The following is a 15,142-nucleotide window of genomic DNA, read 5'->3' as shown; positions in this document are numbered from 1 at the left end:
TATCGTTTTCACGAGCGTCCTTGGTCGCCAATGATCAATGTATGAAAATTCGGAAACACGAGTTCCTCCTCCACTGTATTCCGTATGACATCTTGAATGAACCTCTCGACTCGCGTCACGTTTTTAAGAACATGTTTGTCCGCCTGGCCAATCTCACTCTCGATCAAGATAGACGGGAGGAGGCGCTGGCCAATTGGCAAAAGTTTTCCGTCGCGTTTTCCGCTGTCTTCGTCCATTTCAGGAGGGGTGCTGGATTGACTTCGTGGGCGTTTGCACGCAGGACCATAGGGATCCAATTCATCGAGTATGCACAAGTGCACTCGGCCACGCGAACCCTCGTACGCGACAGCCACCTCTCCCGTGAACACCAACCCTGTCACTGAAAGCTTAATCGGAAGGGACATGAACGACGGGGAAGGGTAATTGATCAATAAGGATGTCGTGAGCGTGAGCCGGAGATTGGAGTGCCAATTAAGGTAGAGATGCAGCTGAAGATCTGGATTATCGGGCGGAGAGGTTGGAGCTGGCTCTGGTTCCTGGCGTGAAGACGGAGGATTTTGTGGAGAAGGAGAAGACTTATCTGGCGTCATAGACGCGCGGGGCATCGAATCATAGACCGAACTAGGATCAAACGATGGTATCGACAAGCTGCTCGTCGTCGGCCTGAATTCGCCCAGGCTAGGCATGCTCACATGCATAGCGCCCCCGCCCCACACGTCTCTCGGTAAACCGGCATGCAATGCAGGCGTAGACGCAAACAAATCCACGGATGGACTGCGCCCGTAACGAATGTGTGGTGGCAGATGATGATATGCCAGACCTTCCTCCGCGATCCCCCGGCGTGCCCCCTTCCTTGACACCCACTCAAACCCGTCTTCATCATCCCCTGCACCCTCCGTTACTTTCACATTGTCATGATCTGGCTCAGAATTGGAGTCAGAATCAGAGTCATCGAGGAAATCGCGGTATATATCACGAAGGTCGACGAGCTCGATGTCTGGAGGGACTGTACCAAAGTCGAGCGAGGAGATTTCGACAGGACCGATGAAGGATGGTCTTTGAGTTGTCGTTAATTGTCTGTTGAGGATGTCAATGAGGGTGGTCGCTAGTGATGAGTTTAGCTTTTGCCATTCCAGTTCGATGGACATGAATAACAGGCGTCGGCATACTCCGATACTCCTTTATAGCAATACCACATGAATAACGGACGGGGAGAGGCAGAAGTCCTCGCGGCTGTCAGTGACTGTTCTCACTACCCTCATGATCATGCTCACCCCAACCTTAGTTCAATGATGGCTATCAATACTCCAAAACTAAGCTCGAAGAGAGCTTGCGGCAAGTCATGACGCTCAAACCCACCAAGTCCTCCAAGGATGCTGTTGTCCTGAAACGAGAGGACGTCGATCTCATCGTGCGTGTTACAGTCTCCATCTAGTGCATAACTCATCCACCGGACTTTTGAAGGTAAATGAACTAGGCATTCCTAGATCGCATGCCGAGAAGGCGCTCTTGGAAAGCGGGGGCGAGCTCGAAAAAGCCCTTCGTGCGCTCGTTGCGAGTTGATGGGACTCTCAAACGAAAGCTTGCCGCCCTTTTTGCTCAGTATCGCTACTCTTCTCATCCATGCAATCGATACCTCAGAAAGGAAGAACAACAAGTAGATGACTCAACGACGGATTTTCAGTCACATTTATAGCTAACAGAACAACTAGACCATGCCAGCAGACGTCGACTTTCTACACAAAATTCACAGTTCACTATTAGTTGAGCTCGAAACGTTCTTGGTCGTCAATTTCTTGCTGCCTGTACCCCCTGAAACTCAAAGATACTCGCACTTTCGGTTATCCAACGTCAAAGTAATGAGTCCTATGCGGATGCACACATCACCGCAATGACCCATACTTCGTTTGTCAACAAGCCATTCATCATCAAGCGTTGATTTTCCCAGCTAGAAAAGCATGTTAATGTGCATTCGACATTCGATTAGAACGCCGTGACGTTATATCCGAGAGGCTTCCGCATGTTCTCGAGAAACGTTGCACTATACGGTTCTCTAAGGTATTTGTGGACTTCACAGTGCAGAGTACCAATGCGATAGCCATCAAATTATCATGAAGTTGAAATGATGGCCCGATGAAAAGCCAGCGCAATATGGTGATATCCAAAACACAGACGACTCAACACGATATAGCTACCACACGAGAGTCAGACGACGTGATACAAGACAAACAACCGTATCAGGCTGTTGGGACTCAGAATCAGGATGTTACGAAAATAACGAGATCCTAACCTCAAACACTAGTAGCTATTGGGTAACTCAGTTTGGCATCTTCGTGTGTGTACTCCGGTGGAATCGTTAAATTTGAGGTTCCAGGTTGTGTTCTGCAATTGCGTATCGATGGTACCGAGCAAAATCTCATTTGCTTGGTGATGTAGTAGGCGCTAAGGACCAGTTTCCATGTAGTCTTTTGCGACCTCTCCTTTGTCTACTGTGAGTTTCCCATAGGGAGGTCCTCTACCGTGTCCAAAAATCTTCGTGGTTAGACCATGTGAAAACAAGGATAAAACGGTAGTCACATCAAGGACAAGGTCCTGAATACACCGGTCTTGTTCACGACCTGCGGGAAACCATATGCATCAGCTCCCGTCTCAGGGGTCTAGGCAAGTCGTTCGTGAGCTGCCGATCGAGATCAAGGCACAACGAGGGCAAGATTTGCAGAGAAACGGAGGGGAAAACTCCCCAGTCGGCGTAGTTTGGTCACCTTACTGCATGATGCATGATGGCTCGTGTCCGTGCTGTGAATCGCAGAGTAGATAGGAGTCTGCAACCTGCAACTTAAAGTACTAATGAAGTTCCCATCCGCGGCCTGTGCTTTATGGTACTTGAATCCTGACTACGGGATGGTATATCCCATAGTAGAGACCATCCCTTTCGTAGCGAAAATGATCTCAAGCGTCATTTTCTTGCCGAGATCGTTGCTGCAAGACGGACAAAGAAATAAGCACAAGCCAGTAGCCAAAAGACACTCACGCACGTCTGACAGGTCAGGTTTTTGGAAGCGCGGGGTGGCATTGCTACCAGTGAAGGGCTTCGACTTCTGCACTTGGAGGCTCAGCGCTCAGCAAAGAGGCCCTTAAAGGCTGTTTCTGCTTCCTTGGCCTGCAACATAAAAAGACATATTCTCCTTGGATCTCCTCCGAGACAATCAGATAAATACATGTACTGCAGTGCCGAACATTCCAGACTGGCCATACAGGAACATGACAGTTACTCGACAGTTCGGTCGGTGTTGAAGACCCTGAGGGCAGAACTCCCAGGATATGGCCCAAATGCCACCGGAAGAAGCCCTGGCACATGTCACGTTGAACGTGTCTTTGGCGTACCGCCCATCACTGCAATTAGGTTAGTTATTGAAAGAGAGTAGTTATCTGATGCCGATCTTAGTAAGTTGTACGACACCAAGGGAAGTTACGTTGAGTATACTGTGGAGCGACAGCCAGATCAGACATCGTGCGCATGCTGGCGTTCCATATGCACCTTGAGACTGCCAGGGTGCGTAATATCGATTGGTGAACTGTTCATGTCAAGAGCAAGAGTACGCATACCTACGTCCAACACGAAATACCACAGATAGGATAATCATGATCCATGAGATCGTGTGCCAAGAAGGCGCTCTTGGAGGAAGTGGGCCCCGAGAAGGCCCTTCATGCACCGAGTCGCTATGAGTTGATATTTGTTCAACGAAAGCTTACATTCATCCCCGGCGAGGGAGGGGACCCGGGAGACAGTCATTCAAAGCTGCGCCAGAGGCAGGCAGGTTCTTGCGCTGCACCGCTGATTATCGATGTTATCTATGCAATTGATACCTCAGCAAGCCAGAACAATAGATGTAAAAGATGTAAATTCAGTCCCAATTACAGCTAACAGAACATGTTAGCAAAAGTCGATACTCTACTAAAAAGTTCAAAGTTCATGATCAGTTACCCCAAGTCCTCGTGCGTAAAGGTAGCAAAACTAGGCAAAAAAGTAGAAATGCAATCTGATGTGAACGGCACCAAGAGCTCCAGAATAGCAAAAACGCACAAAACATTCTGAAGCGGCGCGATCGGAAAAGACTGCAGGGAATGAGCGAGATGAATCGTAATGTGACTGGGCTATGAAAGAGAGAAGATTTGATATGATAACCATGAAATAGATTCAGATTTGCCTGTTTGTGAGATCATGGTGCAGTGGCGCAATGCAATATCTGTGATAAAAAGAGCTTACTTGCAAAGATCTAGGAAACGGGTATATTCAGAAAAAATCATCATAAGACGTCGTATAATAGTTGAAAGTTCTGATGAGTTCTTTTTATGTCCTGGTGTGCTAATTACAGCCGCTCTTCGGGCCTGGGCGTGGGCGTACGTGACGGAAAGGGAGAACCGTATGGTGCGTTGAGGTATCGCGAGGTGGATTCCATGTCAGAGAAGTAGTCGCTCTCAACAATACTCGAGGGCTTTTCTGCAAGGCCCAGAGCACTGGCGATAGCTCGGGGGCTTCCAAACGGCGACGACCTCTTCTGTGATGGGAATTGCCCAATTATGGGATCATCGGGACCTAAAGGGGCGTCTGAAAATGGCTTTGAGCCGCCACTGATCGTGGATGTCATCTTTGTCTCAGGCGACGCGGGCTGGTTGTACATGGCAGTTGCTGCGAGCACCGTGGAAGCCCCGATGATGAAGGAAGGGGTGATGTGGAAGTCGAAGAGCACGACGGAGGCGAGGAAGGATAGAATGATAGATAGTGACGTCGCAAATCCCTTCAAGATATTGTCCGAGTACTTGATCACGACAGCGGTCACCAAACCACCAAAGACTTGTACTGCCACCGTGGCCCACGCCCATCCACCAAAGTTTCGGAAGAGGTAACTCAAGAAACCCATAGAAGGCGGTTGCGCAGGGCCGTAGAGGATGGGGAGGAAGGCAGGGAGAAGGGAGAAGAGCGAGAGTTGGACATTGCGCACCCACAGGTCTGCCTTGGAGTTCTTGAGTACCATCTCGAAGTAGACACCTGCGAGACCGGATGTAAAGCAGGCAGCAGTGACCGCACCAAAGCCCTTTAGTGGGCTCATAATATGGATGTGTAGAGGTGCCGCATCATGTGCACTCCCCACTCGAATCTCCCGCATTCCGCTATTCGATGCAGTCGTCTGCACCTGAACGATACCAACGCCAATCGCCAAAAAAAACAAGGATAGCCATTTCGTCGAAGATAGCGTCTTCCGGAGGAGGATGACTGAGAACGCCGCAGTAGTTAGGATCTTCATTTGATATGCCACCTGAAAGGACGCCACGGGCAAATTGCTGATAGCAACGAACTGTAACGAGTTCTGCACGACGTAAAGGACGGCTGGTATGGACAGCTTCCAACAATCGGGGCTAAAAATCTCACTGCATACTTGGCGGAAGGGTGCAGACCATGGAAAGAGTGCTTGCACGAAGCCAGTGAAAGATTTCCGGGATGACCAATGAGATTCTGATATGTCCTGTGCTCTCCATATTGCAATGACGAAGGATATGGATCCTTTCAGTATTTCGCATAGTAGTACTGCTGCTGCAGGAGAATATGACAGGTGCGGGGGCGTGGATACGCGAGAGTAGTGCATCACAATGGATAAGGTTGCATTTTGAACGGCAAGGGTGATGAGCCTGATACATGGGAAAGTTAGCCATCTGTAGGCCGAACACTTGATTGAACTCACGATACGTATTTCAGAGGCATTCCGCAGATTGTTGGATGTTTCGGAGCTGTTTCTGGTAGAGCTGCGTTCAGATGCTGGTTGAGAAGTAACCCAGTTGATTTGGGTGAGAGACCGTGAAGGCCTGAGGGAGGGAGCAACGGGGCTAGGCGTGGACTGGTGTTTGTGATACCGGAGAGGTTGGAAGATGAAGGAACGGAACGAATGGAAGGGTATGCACGATGATACATTTCATGTGAAGATGAAGGCACTGCGGACCAAGGTTTAGTAAAGAATGAAAGGGCGCTACGGATGACTTCACTGACTACTCGTGCGTGTTCCGTTTTTTCAACGAACGCGATTGGTTGGCTGGTTCGGATATCGTTCAGTGTGCTTCCTTCCACGTACAATTCAACGGAGACCGACAAGAAATATGATAAAAGGCTATAGCTTGCTGACGTGAAAGGGATGAGAAAGGATTGCAACAGAAATCGTCTATGAAAAGCAGTACCTCGTCCGATTCGACCGTGGCAGTTAAATAGAGAGTCAAAATCTGTGGCCACCCAATTAAAACCAAGTCGCCAAGAGAGCAAGGATGTATTAGTCTTCAACAAAGTCAGTGCTCTTAAGCACTGGGGCAGTGTAGGAAAAACTTTGAGGATGATGGAGGCGCACACACAAAAAAGGTGTATCCATAAAAAATCACGACATTCACCAACATCGGCTATGTAATAAGTCACTTGATCAACAAAATGGTTCTATGATCAACTTCATATATTATGATTCTAAACTCATTCTAGGCTACATACGGAGCAACATTTTGACATAATCATGGGAACTACAGACTATCCGGCTCATGGCGCTAAGTGTAACCTACCAAGCTATGCAATCTGTGAAACTGTCATCAGCCCATCATCACAGCTCCTGATCGAGTCACAGGATGGGCACCAATGCGATACCTCAGCCTCGCCTTTATTTCTCCATCCACACCCATCTGTCTGTGCGGCTCTTTGACAAAAACCGCATCAGACACCCTCGCACTTCAAGGGACCCATTCGAGCGGGTTGTGTGTTTTTACCAGGATGATCTTCTTCGGCATGCATCGGTACCCATCACAGCTCAAACGATAAGAATATGCACGACTTACAATATTGTAATTGCACGGTACCCATCTACAAACATCAGTACGAAAAAAAGCTGTAGGCATCTCCAGGTGATCCTGCGTCCTCATCCCTCGACCAGTGGGAGGAACATTCAGCAAAGATTGTTTTTGAGACAACAGATTAATCCTCGACGTTTGTCTGGACTATCCATCCTTGAAAGTTGCGTAAAGCAGAGGATAAACAGTAATTTGGACGTCGTGGTTTTGTTGAAAAAAAAAGTAGAGCGAACAAGGAAGGTTTTGAATAGCACGGCGAATACCGAGCGGACTTACAAAGTCGTCCCAATTTGGCAAGGTATCGGGCATCACAGAAAATTGGACTTGTTGCTTGACGAGGACGTCTAGGCATGGCTTCCGTTGTACAATCTCCTTTCGCTACTCTTCTCAAACGGTCAAAATTCTCCTCCTTTGACCCTCGCATCGCTCAAGTCTACACCACACACGGTGGTGATGCTCACCGCGGCAACTGGGGCTTCAAACGTCCGCTCCCGATACGTAGACGTGGAGCTTACATCACAGTGAAGGCTGTGGACTCACTTGAACAGCAGACAGAATGGAACTCTGCAGAGCCTCAGGCCATGTGGATGAAGAACTGGGATGAGTTGCAATTAAACCCCAGGTCGGAAGAGTTGCGTCGGCCGTCGAGCGAGGATTCTGGTGATATGGTGGACTCGGAGTATGCGCCAATGCGGATGGACCCACAATGTTGGTGCTCGCCTGCTGTCCCCAATGTCCATGCTATGTCCAACTCGGAATTCAAGAAATATGTTGCGCATATCCGTCGCAAACGCGAGCACTTCTTTGAATATCAGAAGATGAAGGCGGAAGCATTAAAGAAGCAGAGGGAGATGAAAGAGAGGGAGGAAGAGGCGTTAAATCTGATGAAGGCAGACTCGTCCAAGGAACCGTCTACACCCAAAGGATTGTCTAAGGCGAAAAAAGCCCCTCCCGAAAAACTTCCAACGGATTATTCCCTTGATGACTTCGCTATGTGGGAGTCTGAAGGAGTACGAGAGCATCCTCGATCACGTTCACTCGAAAGCGTACCACATCGCTCTGCAGGTCTCCATTACTCTCATTTCCCACCACTTCAAACATATCTCTCTACGAAGGAGCACAAAGGACGATTGGTTGAAGAGGTAAAGGGCGACAAAGGAAAGCCCATATATTTCGTGGCATCATACGCTGGTATGGGCACCCTCGTACAGCAGAAGAACAAAGGAGTGGGCAACGTGATGACGTGGGGCGATCCAAGCAAAACTGGTGTGACGAACCTCAGGCCTGAGTCTGTAGTGTTGGAGAAGGCTCCAGAAGTGGTACACAAGAGGCAAGGGTTGAAAGCGGCGAAGCTCTCAATGACAGCATTTGCAAATGACGCGCAGAGTCACTCCCAAAGCAACACACATAGACCTGGCTCACTGGAGTACATCACGGCTGAACCTCTGCAGTCTTTCGCCAATCACACCCCACACCCTAAGCGCGCAGCGAGGTTCGATAATATCGTGCGCAAGTCGACGCAACCACCACCACGCAATCCTAGTGAGACGACACTAGACTTTTTGCAGGAGATCCTTAGAAAGAAGGGTCCTGATACGAACGGGAATGGGGATTTAGAAAAATCATAGTATAGTTTTTTAATCACATTGACACTCTTTGAATCCACCTTGTGCCACACCTTTTGTGGCTCGCGAAGTGACACAAACGCGTGGTGTGCGCGTGACATGCCGTGACCCATTAACCGCGACAAGCGTGTCTTGTTTAAGTTTCCCACGGCACTTACTCCTCCAGCTTAGGTGCTCGCCGTCACCAACGATGCCACGCGAATCTACAGACCGCAGAAAATCAAGCATAGGTAGTCGCCGCGGCCCCCCAAAGAAACATATTCCATTCCGCGCCGACGATCTTGGCCTCGGAAAGAAAACCGGAATTGCAGTCCAATACGTCGGCCGTGACTCTGATGAATTCGAGCCATTCGACGAGGTCATCAAGCAAGCTGACGATCGCACACCGCCCCGAGTTAAATCACGCAAGAAGAAGGCCCCAGTCGTCGCTACTCCCGTTCCAGAAGTCGACGAATACGACGAGGATGGGGAGATGTCCATGGAGTTGGCAGAAAGTGAGTGACTTTGACCGCAAGTAGGATCCGACGCGTTTATCCCCATAATTTTCCACAGGCAACCAGGGCAGTCCGCTGGCTTACCTTACCAATGCGCCTTCCATAATGGCGCCTAACAGTGCGCGCAAACCAGGCTCGTCGCGGTCCGTCCCGCGAACGTCTGAGATCGACTTTGACGAAGTACCTTCGCCCCGTATGCGCACTGCACCGTCTAGGCGTGAATCTACTGTGAATGGTGCAGGACCTTCAGTACTCTCAAAGTCGTTCTCCGTATACAACGACCCTCGTGAGCCTGACCCTGCTCCCGACCCCGAATTCGAGCCAGCAAATCAAGACTTTGACTATGATCCCCTACCGAACGACGACAGCCCGCCGCAAACAGGAACAAGTTTTGATTATGTGAATGCGGACGAGGATGATGAGGATGACGCTGCAGAAGTCGAAAAACAGATAGCATCACAGGCGAAGAAGGCTGACAAGGGCAAGGGCAAGGGGCGCGCAGATATAGAGCTGGGGCAACAGGAGGAAAACGAGATCGATGAGGATATTGCCCAGGGACTCGAAGAAGTTGAGAATGCGCCAGATGAGGAAGAAGATGAAGACCCACCCCCTAAGAAGCCACGCAAAGAAAAACCGAAAGAGCAGCAACCGAAGAAACCAAAAGCAGCGCGTGCACCCAAACGAGTCATCAAATCAGTCGAAGAAAGTAAGTCACCTCTTACACCATGAACAAGAAATTCATCCACCTTAGATTCTCCACTACCTGATGGGGTACGTCGCAGTCGGCGGCATCGGTACAAGCCTCTTGAATACTGGCGCCAAGAAAAAGTCGTCTATGGTGGTGATACTTCTGGTCTGATTCTCGTTCCTCAAATTAAAGAAATCATACGCATCCCGCAAGAGCCTCCTAAACCACTCGGGAAGGCAGGAAAGAAGCGCAAGCGCACAGGCAGTGAACGTGCGAAGAGTATACCTGAGCCATTTGACCCCGAGGAAGGCTGGGACGACGAAACACAGGAATCCGGTGTGGTCATTGACTATGCCACCGAGGAGCCTGTGTTAAGACGTACGTAGCTTCTCCTATCGTCACTTTATAGTCTTATATTGACTATCGTTGTTTCAGGTATTGTCTACACAGCAAAAAAGGTCGATCCGAGACCTGCAGCTGGCGGCGGGTGGTTCTTTCAAAAGGTCTTCGGGGAGGGCGACTTCATTGCGGCAGGCGTCCTTCGTATACCCCCGCAGGGCCGCAAACCAAGCAAAGGCACAAAAGATAATACTTATGTTCGCATTCGTCACTACACTGCGCATTTCAATCTATTCACCTTATTTTACGCAGGTTTTCTACGTCATTGAAGGCGCCGTAGCCGCTGTGATTCATGAATCACAATATGTTGTAGCTACAGGGGGCATGTTCATTGTGCCGCGTGGTCAGTCCCATTCCTCACGCCCCGTCCGCTGGTCTCACAAATAATATAAACCGCAACCACATTCAGGCAACACCTACTACATCGAGAACATCTCCGATCGAGATGCGAAAGTCTTTTTCACGCAAGCTCGCCAGGTATCGTTAGACGAAGACCAGCAACTAGATCACGTATCGCACTCTGCGCCTCCTTCATCGCATCCCCAGCGGTTAAGTGAGGGGGCGACTTCGGTAGCGAAGAGGGGGACGTCGATGAAGATGTGAATAGTTCAGCATGAGATTTGTGAATTTAATAGCGCATTCTTTATATTGCAGTTTCTTTTTCATCGTCATCGGTTCACTGTAACTTATCATAATTAAGTGTCGTTTCTGTCGACAAAATGAATGGGACGGTTATAGCGTTGGCTTAGCATACTTATATCCGCTAGCACTTGGTGTAATACTCATACCCTTGTATTCCATCCCAATTATGTCAGGTCACTCAAACTCTGTCAGGGCCTCTATCACGATAAGACGAGCTGCGACTTGAAGAGGTCTTTGCTTCAAGTCGCTACTCATCTTACGATGAGCGGGATCAGGACAATCGTTTTGATGATCAGTCGACCCAATATGGTATAACGGTGACTACACGAGATGGAAGGTTATACAAGACAAGCAACTGGGACTCTGAACGGGGCCGTCGGGGCGGCGGCGAAAACAGAGAACAAGGCATTAACAACAGTCACCATGCACATCAATTTGGCATTCCTTCGTTGGTTTGCGCACTGTGCCCTAGACTCCGAGTCGCCGGTAGTACTGAAAGGTAAGCTTTCAGTATATTACCTTTTGGTGTAACGGTTATATGCCAGCGGCAGTGCGACTTACTTACGGTTTAGTCTTCGTGAGTTTGCAACGTCCAGTCAGTATGTTCCGTTCGAGGTTGAAGACCGTGTTCCGAAAAAGCTGGTGAAGATCCTGCTCCAAGATGGCAGTGCTTTTAATGGCACCGACCAAGACCTCGGTCTCTTTATAGTTCGATTCGACGTAGATGCGCAGGACCGGTTTCCATCAAGCAGTGGCCTTACTTCCGTTCCTGCAGTATGAACTGTGAGTTTCCTGGAGGGAGAATGAAGGGGAGTTGACACACCCAACTTCTTTGAAGAAGAGCATCGGATCAGGCCCACTGGCAATTATGACGGCTCTTGATAGGTCATATATGACGGGTTTTGATGGGTCATAAAAGCCTTATGATTCCAATGAGGTAAGAAAAAGAAAAGAAACTGGGGTTACAAACCGACTGCAAGGTCCTGAATAAACCCAGTCTCGTTCTCTGCCGTCAGGTGATCTCCGGTAGCAAAGTTCACAGGTGGCTACACAGGTTGTTAGTAAACTGCAGAGATGAAGGCAGATGAATGCTATTCATACAGAGAAACGTGTTCTTTTATCTTTCAGGGACAGTGTGGTTTTTTGGCCTGGCTGCATGATGGCTTGTGTTTGTGGTGGGAACCGCAGAGTAGATGTAGTCTCCCACCTTCAGCTTGAGGGAACTAGAAGTTTGAACGAGGTTATCATGTCCGATGTTTGCTTTGGAAAAAGCAAGGCTATACGTCGAATAAAAGCGACGTTCGTGAGCATGATATTGGATATTTCTCGGACAATACTTACTCGTCCGAGTAGGTCACATTATAGCTGCGCGAGCCTAAGACGAAAGTTCATAATTGAAGTGGGAATTGGACGCGAGGGACCTACCTCTCGCTGGGAAAGTAAAGGTTCTGAAAACATCGAAAGTCTTGTATTCCTCGAGAGTGAAAGCGGGGGTGCTTACTTCCAAACCACAGGGTAGATTGTGTCGTAGAGGCCCTCCATGTCGGTATCAAAAACGAGCAAAATTGTTGTTTCCCGGCCGAAATCGTCGCTGCAAGACGGTCAGGATGAAACAGCGCTATAACTCAAAGACGCTCACGACTTAAATGTCAAGTTCCTAACGATGGTCCCCGAAGGTGTCGACATGGTAGATTCTAAAGTGATTCTAAAGCACAAAATGCAGTTGAGAGTAAGTATGGATTAAAGAACGTCGAGTCCTGCAGTTAGTAGAGGTCCAGGAAGGAGGGCTTTTATATGCCCCAGATAACAGGCTGTATATGCTGTACAGCTTCTTGGTTTGCGTCACAAGCTGTAGCTTATCAATCTTCTGATCTCTGGAATATTTTTAGCGTGAGACCCGACCATTGCAGGGAATCTCGTACAGCTATGTAGTAGCGACGAGCGCTATAATACATATGCGGTTAATGGGTCAGGGATTAACGCCCTACCGACAAAAAGCAATCTCTAGGGTTATTCTTCGTAGTAGAAGGTTGCTTATATGAACCTCATTAATCAGAACTTGATAGGAAAAGAGGAGATAAAGCTAGCTGGCTTTGCATCACCAGCTGCAACGTTGAAGTTGAGAAGGAGATAAAGCTGACCAAGGTTTGGCTCGGCGTAACCAGCTGCAACGTTCAAATTCAGGTTGAGGAGGGATATCTGCGATGATGGGGCAAGAGTCATGTGTTCAGATACCCAGCACGTCTGGCTATGACCTGGGGAACAACAAAACAAAAGAATGATGGATGATCCCCGTCGAAGGAGTCTTTTAGTCTGTTATACCCCGGCAGTTCTCGCTTCCTTGTTTTGCGACATAGCAAGCTGTAGTTGTTTCATCGCGCTTCTGTTCTCTGTAATAGGGTCCGCGAAAGGAGAACTGGACGCGAACCTGAGCGCTTCATCAACGAGGATACACAATCGTGATTAAAATTCAGGGAGGTGAAAAGCATAACCTGAAAGTCGATATTCACGAAGTCGACGACAGCCTGGGAACGCAACATGTGACACTGTAGTATCGGAGAGGGAGATGGGCAAGATAACCCTCGGACCACTCCAAGTGGGGAATGACTCGGACTCGGAGGTATTATAGGTATCGTACGGGAGAAAACTAACAACAGGTACCGATGAACACAACATCGTTTGGATCGCAATAAATCGTCCTAAATATAAAACCGTGACATCCCTGCTCCGGCTGAGCGCTGCCTTGATCTTTTCCTATCTGCAGCACCGCCCTCCTTTGGTGGTGGTTGTGATTACTCACTGTGCTGCATTTCTACCTGTACGAGAATGACACGTGCATGCATCACTGTCAATGTTACTGGCTGACCCGGAGGACCCCTTCCCCCAATTTTGCTGCAAGAACATGGGTACATGGTGAGCTCGTATTACCAGCTTCTATCACATTCTCCAGATCGTACAGATGATCGCGAAGCTCGATGACACCATCACATACGTCCCGGAGGACCATGCTCATTGAAAGAATGACGATCCTTGATCTAGGACAATGATTAAAAGCATATTTGATGGAAATAATAAGGGCCAGACCGGCTTGGGAAGAGGAGAGTTTGAAAGTTCAACAATTGGGTCCTTCGATATTTGAAAATTTTGAACGTTCAAGTGGACTGGCCCAGCGGGAGTCTAATGATAATAGACTCCAGTCGATGTACCACGCAGTCCTTATCAGCTGCAAAGACCTCCCAAACGCTGGTACACCTACCCGCAGGAGCTTGTTTCACCTTCTTCGATCTGCAGTTGGTATTATCTGTTCAGAAGGGATGCTTCCGTTTGGACGCTCCACTCATGATCCACCGCCCATCTGGAGATACTGCAACAGTCCTTCGACGCCCACGCTATATCGATACCACTTTGTTAGCAGTTTATACGCTTAATCCTGCGCGTATATGGGCCAGTCAGCATTTCTCGCTCCGTGTCCGCGTAGCGGCCAAACTTGTAATCGCGGAATGGATTGCCTTGCGGTGCAGCAGTCGCCAGGAGAGTATGCAATGCAGCCAAGTTGCTATTTTCAAGACACGATGATGCTGGCAGGAACGAGAACCTCATTCTCCCTCAGCCTGACTTGGAGGTGCTATCCAACCAGTATCAAGCGATTAATTCGTTACATTCATGTTTTCACTTTTCAGTACAAGATGAATGAGAGAAGATATCCCGTGTCGACTGACTCGGACGTGGCCGGGAAATTGTATCAGTTACAACAGGTTGGAACACAGTAAAAGCGGCCACGGCGCCTATTGAAGAAAACTTCTGGAAGAAGCGCTGAAGATTTGCTGAAGATGATCCGTATGCAGGACACCACGTGTCTACAGCAAAGCTGACATCAGGGTTCAGGGATAGTCAGTATCTTACAGAAGATGCAACTTAACGACTACGATAGCGCATGTAAGTGATTGCTGCTCACTCAATATTCCTGCTGACCGAGATACCGAACAAGATTGAATGGCGGTCACCACCCACAAAGCATCCACAAAAGCGCCCGCCCAGCCTGTTGAACTGACACTCAAGGGTCATGGGGCGCATGTGTACAAAGTAGCTTTCATCCTCGGTACCCGTCTCCTCGTCACTGGCTCGGCCGACCACAGTCTTCGAGTGTGGGATCTGGACACGGGGAAACAAGTGGGAGAGCCCTTGTTGGAACACGATCACGAAGTCTGCGCGGTGTCGGCGTCCCCTGATGGACGTTGGATAGCGAGTGGAGGATGGAATGGAAGCATCCTGGTCTGGGAAGTTGCGACAAACAAGAGAGAGCTCAAAAGAGTGCCCGTCTCGTTTAAGGGCCACGAGAATCTGGTTTGGGATGTTGTATTTGCACCGGACAACAAGACATTTGCAAGTGCATCAATGGACGAAACGGTATGCGTGTG

General features: G+C 48.9%; 7 protein-coding genes across 7 annotated transcripts; 3 read left to right on the top strand and 4 right to left on the bottom strand.

Annotated features, from left to right (window-relative positions):
- Window positions 1–8: 8 nt before the first annotated feature.
- F5147DRAFT_578449 (uncharacterized protein) lies at window positions 9–1,148 on the bottom strand (the record flags this gene model as incomplete). Its single annotated transcript, XM_041431439.1, has 2 exons — window positions 9–527; window positions 618–1,148. The coding sequence occupies 2 exons, from the start codon at window positions 1,146–1,148 to the stop codon at window positions 9–11; spliced, it is 1,050 nt and encodes a 349-aa protein (XP_041291758.1).
- A 20-nt stretch (window positions 1,149–1,168) lies between these two features.
- F5147DRAFT_699723 (uncharacterized protein) lies at window positions 1,169–1,844 on the top strand. Its single transcript, XM_041437640.1, has 3 exons — window positions 1,169–1,235; window positions 1,286–1,411; window positions 1,465–1,844. Exons 1-3 carry the CDS (start codon window positions 1,197–1,199, stop codon window positions 1,561–1,563), a joined length of 264 nt encoding a protein of 87 aa, XP_041291757.1. The 5' UTR covers window positions 1,169–1,196; the 3' UTR covers window positions 1,564–1,844.
- Window positions 1,845–4,370: 2,526 nt separating this feature from the next.
- On the bottom strand, window positions 4,371–5,968 carry F5147DRAFT_746175 (nucleotide-sugar transporter-domain-containing protein; the record flags this gene model as incomplete). The annotated part of the gene is made up of 2 exons (XM_041439821.1): window positions 4,371–5,688; window positions 5,742–5,968. 2 exons carry the CDS (start codon window positions 5,966–5,968, stop codon window positions 4,371–4,373), a joined length of 1,545 nt encoding a protein of 514 aa, XP_041291756.1.
- A 1,183-nt stretch (window positions 5,969–7,151) lies between these two features.
- Window positions 7,152–8,576, top strand: F5147DRAFT_699716 (mitochondrial ribosomal protein subunit-domain-containing protein). Its single transcript, XM_041437639.1, has one exon. The coding sequence runs from the start codon at window positions 7,227–7,229 to the stop codon at window positions 8,502–8,504; it is 1,278 nt and encodes a 425-aa protein (XP_041291755.1). The 5' UTR covers window positions 7,152–7,226; the 3' UTR covers window positions 8,505–8,576.
- Window positions 8,577–8,656: 80 nt separating this feature from the next.
- Window positions 8,657–10,918, top strand: F5147DRAFT_699714 (Mif2/CENP-C like-domain-containing protein). Its single transcript, XM_041437638.1, has 6 exons — window positions 8,657–8,995; window positions 9,054–9,701; window positions 9,747–10,061; window positions 10,119–10,279; window positions 10,335–10,425; window positions 10,492–10,918. Exons 1-6 carry the CDS (start codon window positions 8,692–8,694, stop codon window positions 10,683–10,685), a joined length of 1,713 nt encoding a protein of 570 aa, XP_041291754.1. The 5' UTR covers window positions 8,657–8,691; the 3' UTR covers window positions 10,686–10,918.
- Window positions 10,916–12,769, bottom strand: F5147DRAFT_699711 (uncharacterized protein). Its single transcript, XM_041437637.1, has 12 exons — window positions 12,647–12,769; window positions 12,364–12,598; window positions 12,226–12,315; window positions 12,150–12,172; window positions 12,066–12,099; window positions 11,932–12,001; window positions 11,826–11,876; window positions 11,695–11,770; window positions 11,548–11,644; window positions 11,486–11,493; window positions 11,286–11,425; window positions 10,916–11,216 (listed from the first exon to the last, which is right to left on the bottom strand). Exons 2-11 carry the CDS (start codon window positions 12,408–12,410, stop codon window positions 11,286–11,288), a joined length of 636 nt encoding a protein of 211 aa, XP_041291753.1. The 5' UTR covers window positions 12,411–12,598; window positions 12,647–12,769; the 3' UTR covers window positions 10,916–11,216.
- A 7-nt stretch (window positions 12,770–12,776) lies between these two features.
- Window positions 12,777–14,199, bottom strand: F5147DRAFT_761562 (uncharacterized protein; the record flags this gene model as incomplete). Its single annotated transcript, XM_041440534.1, has 3 exons — window positions 13,591–14,199; window positions 13,525–13,540; window positions 12,777–12,979 (listed from the first exon to the last, which is right to left on the bottom strand). The coding sequence occupies exons 1-3, from the start codon at window positions 13,735–13,737 to the stop codon at window positions 12,777–12,779; spliced, it is 366 nt and encodes a 121-aa protein (XP_041291752.1). The 5' UTR covers window positions 13,738–14,199.
- Between the last annotated feature and the right edge of the window lie 943 nt (window positions 14,200–15,142).

The sequence above is a fragment of the Suillus discolor genome (genome assembly GCF_016758755.1).
Source record: "Suillus discolor strain FC423 chromosome Unknown F5147scaffold_34, whole genome shotgun sequence".
Taxonomy (NCBI): domain Eukaryota; kingdom Fungi; phylum Basidiomycota; class Agaricomycetes; order Boletales; family Suillaceae; genus Suillus; species Suillus discolor.
Note: the sequence above shows the minus strand (reverse complement) of the source record. Positions and strands in the feature narration are given on the sequence as shown.

Coding starts and splice junctions, on each gene's coding strand:
- F5147DRAFT_699723 (XM_041437640.1), top strand. CDS start 1,197: ATGAATAACGGACGGGGAGAGGCAGAAGTCCTCGCGGCT. Junction 1,236..1,285: donor AGGCAGAAGTCCTCGCGGCT/GTCAGTGACTGT, acceptor CCCCAACCTTAG/TTCAATGATGGCTATCAATA. Junction 1,412..1,464: donor GAGAGGACGTCGATCTCATC/GTGCGTGTTACA, acceptor GGACTTTTGAAG/GTAAATGAACTAGGCATTCC.
- F5147DRAFT_699716 (XM_041437639.1), top strand. CDS start 7,227: ATGGCTTCCGTTGTACAATCTCCTTTCGCTACTCTTCTCAAACGGTCA.
- F5147DRAFT_699714 (XM_041437638.1), top strand. CDS start 8,692: ATGCCACGCGAATCTACAGACCGCAGAAAATCAAGCATAGGTAGTCGC. Junction 8,996..9,053: donor GTCCATGGAGTTGGCAGAAA/GTGAGTGACTTT, acceptor AATTTTCCACAG/GCAACCAGGGCAGTCCGCTG. Junction 10,280..10,334: donor GCACAAAAGATAATACTTAT/GTTCGCATTCGT, acceptor TATTTTACGCAG/GTTTTCTACGTCATTGAAGG.
- F5147DRAFT_699711 (XM_041437637.1), bottom strand. CDS start 12,410: ATGTCGACACCTTCGGGGACCATCGTTAGGAACTTGACATTTAAGTC. Junction 12,002..12,065: donor AATGTGACCTACTCGGACGA/GTAAGTATTGTC, acceptor TTCGACGTATAG/CCTTGCTTTTTCCAAAGCAA. Junction 11,877..11,931: donor CTAGTTCCCTCAAGCTGAAG/GTGGGAGACTAC, acceptor GCCATCATGCAG/CCAGGCCAAAAAACCACACT.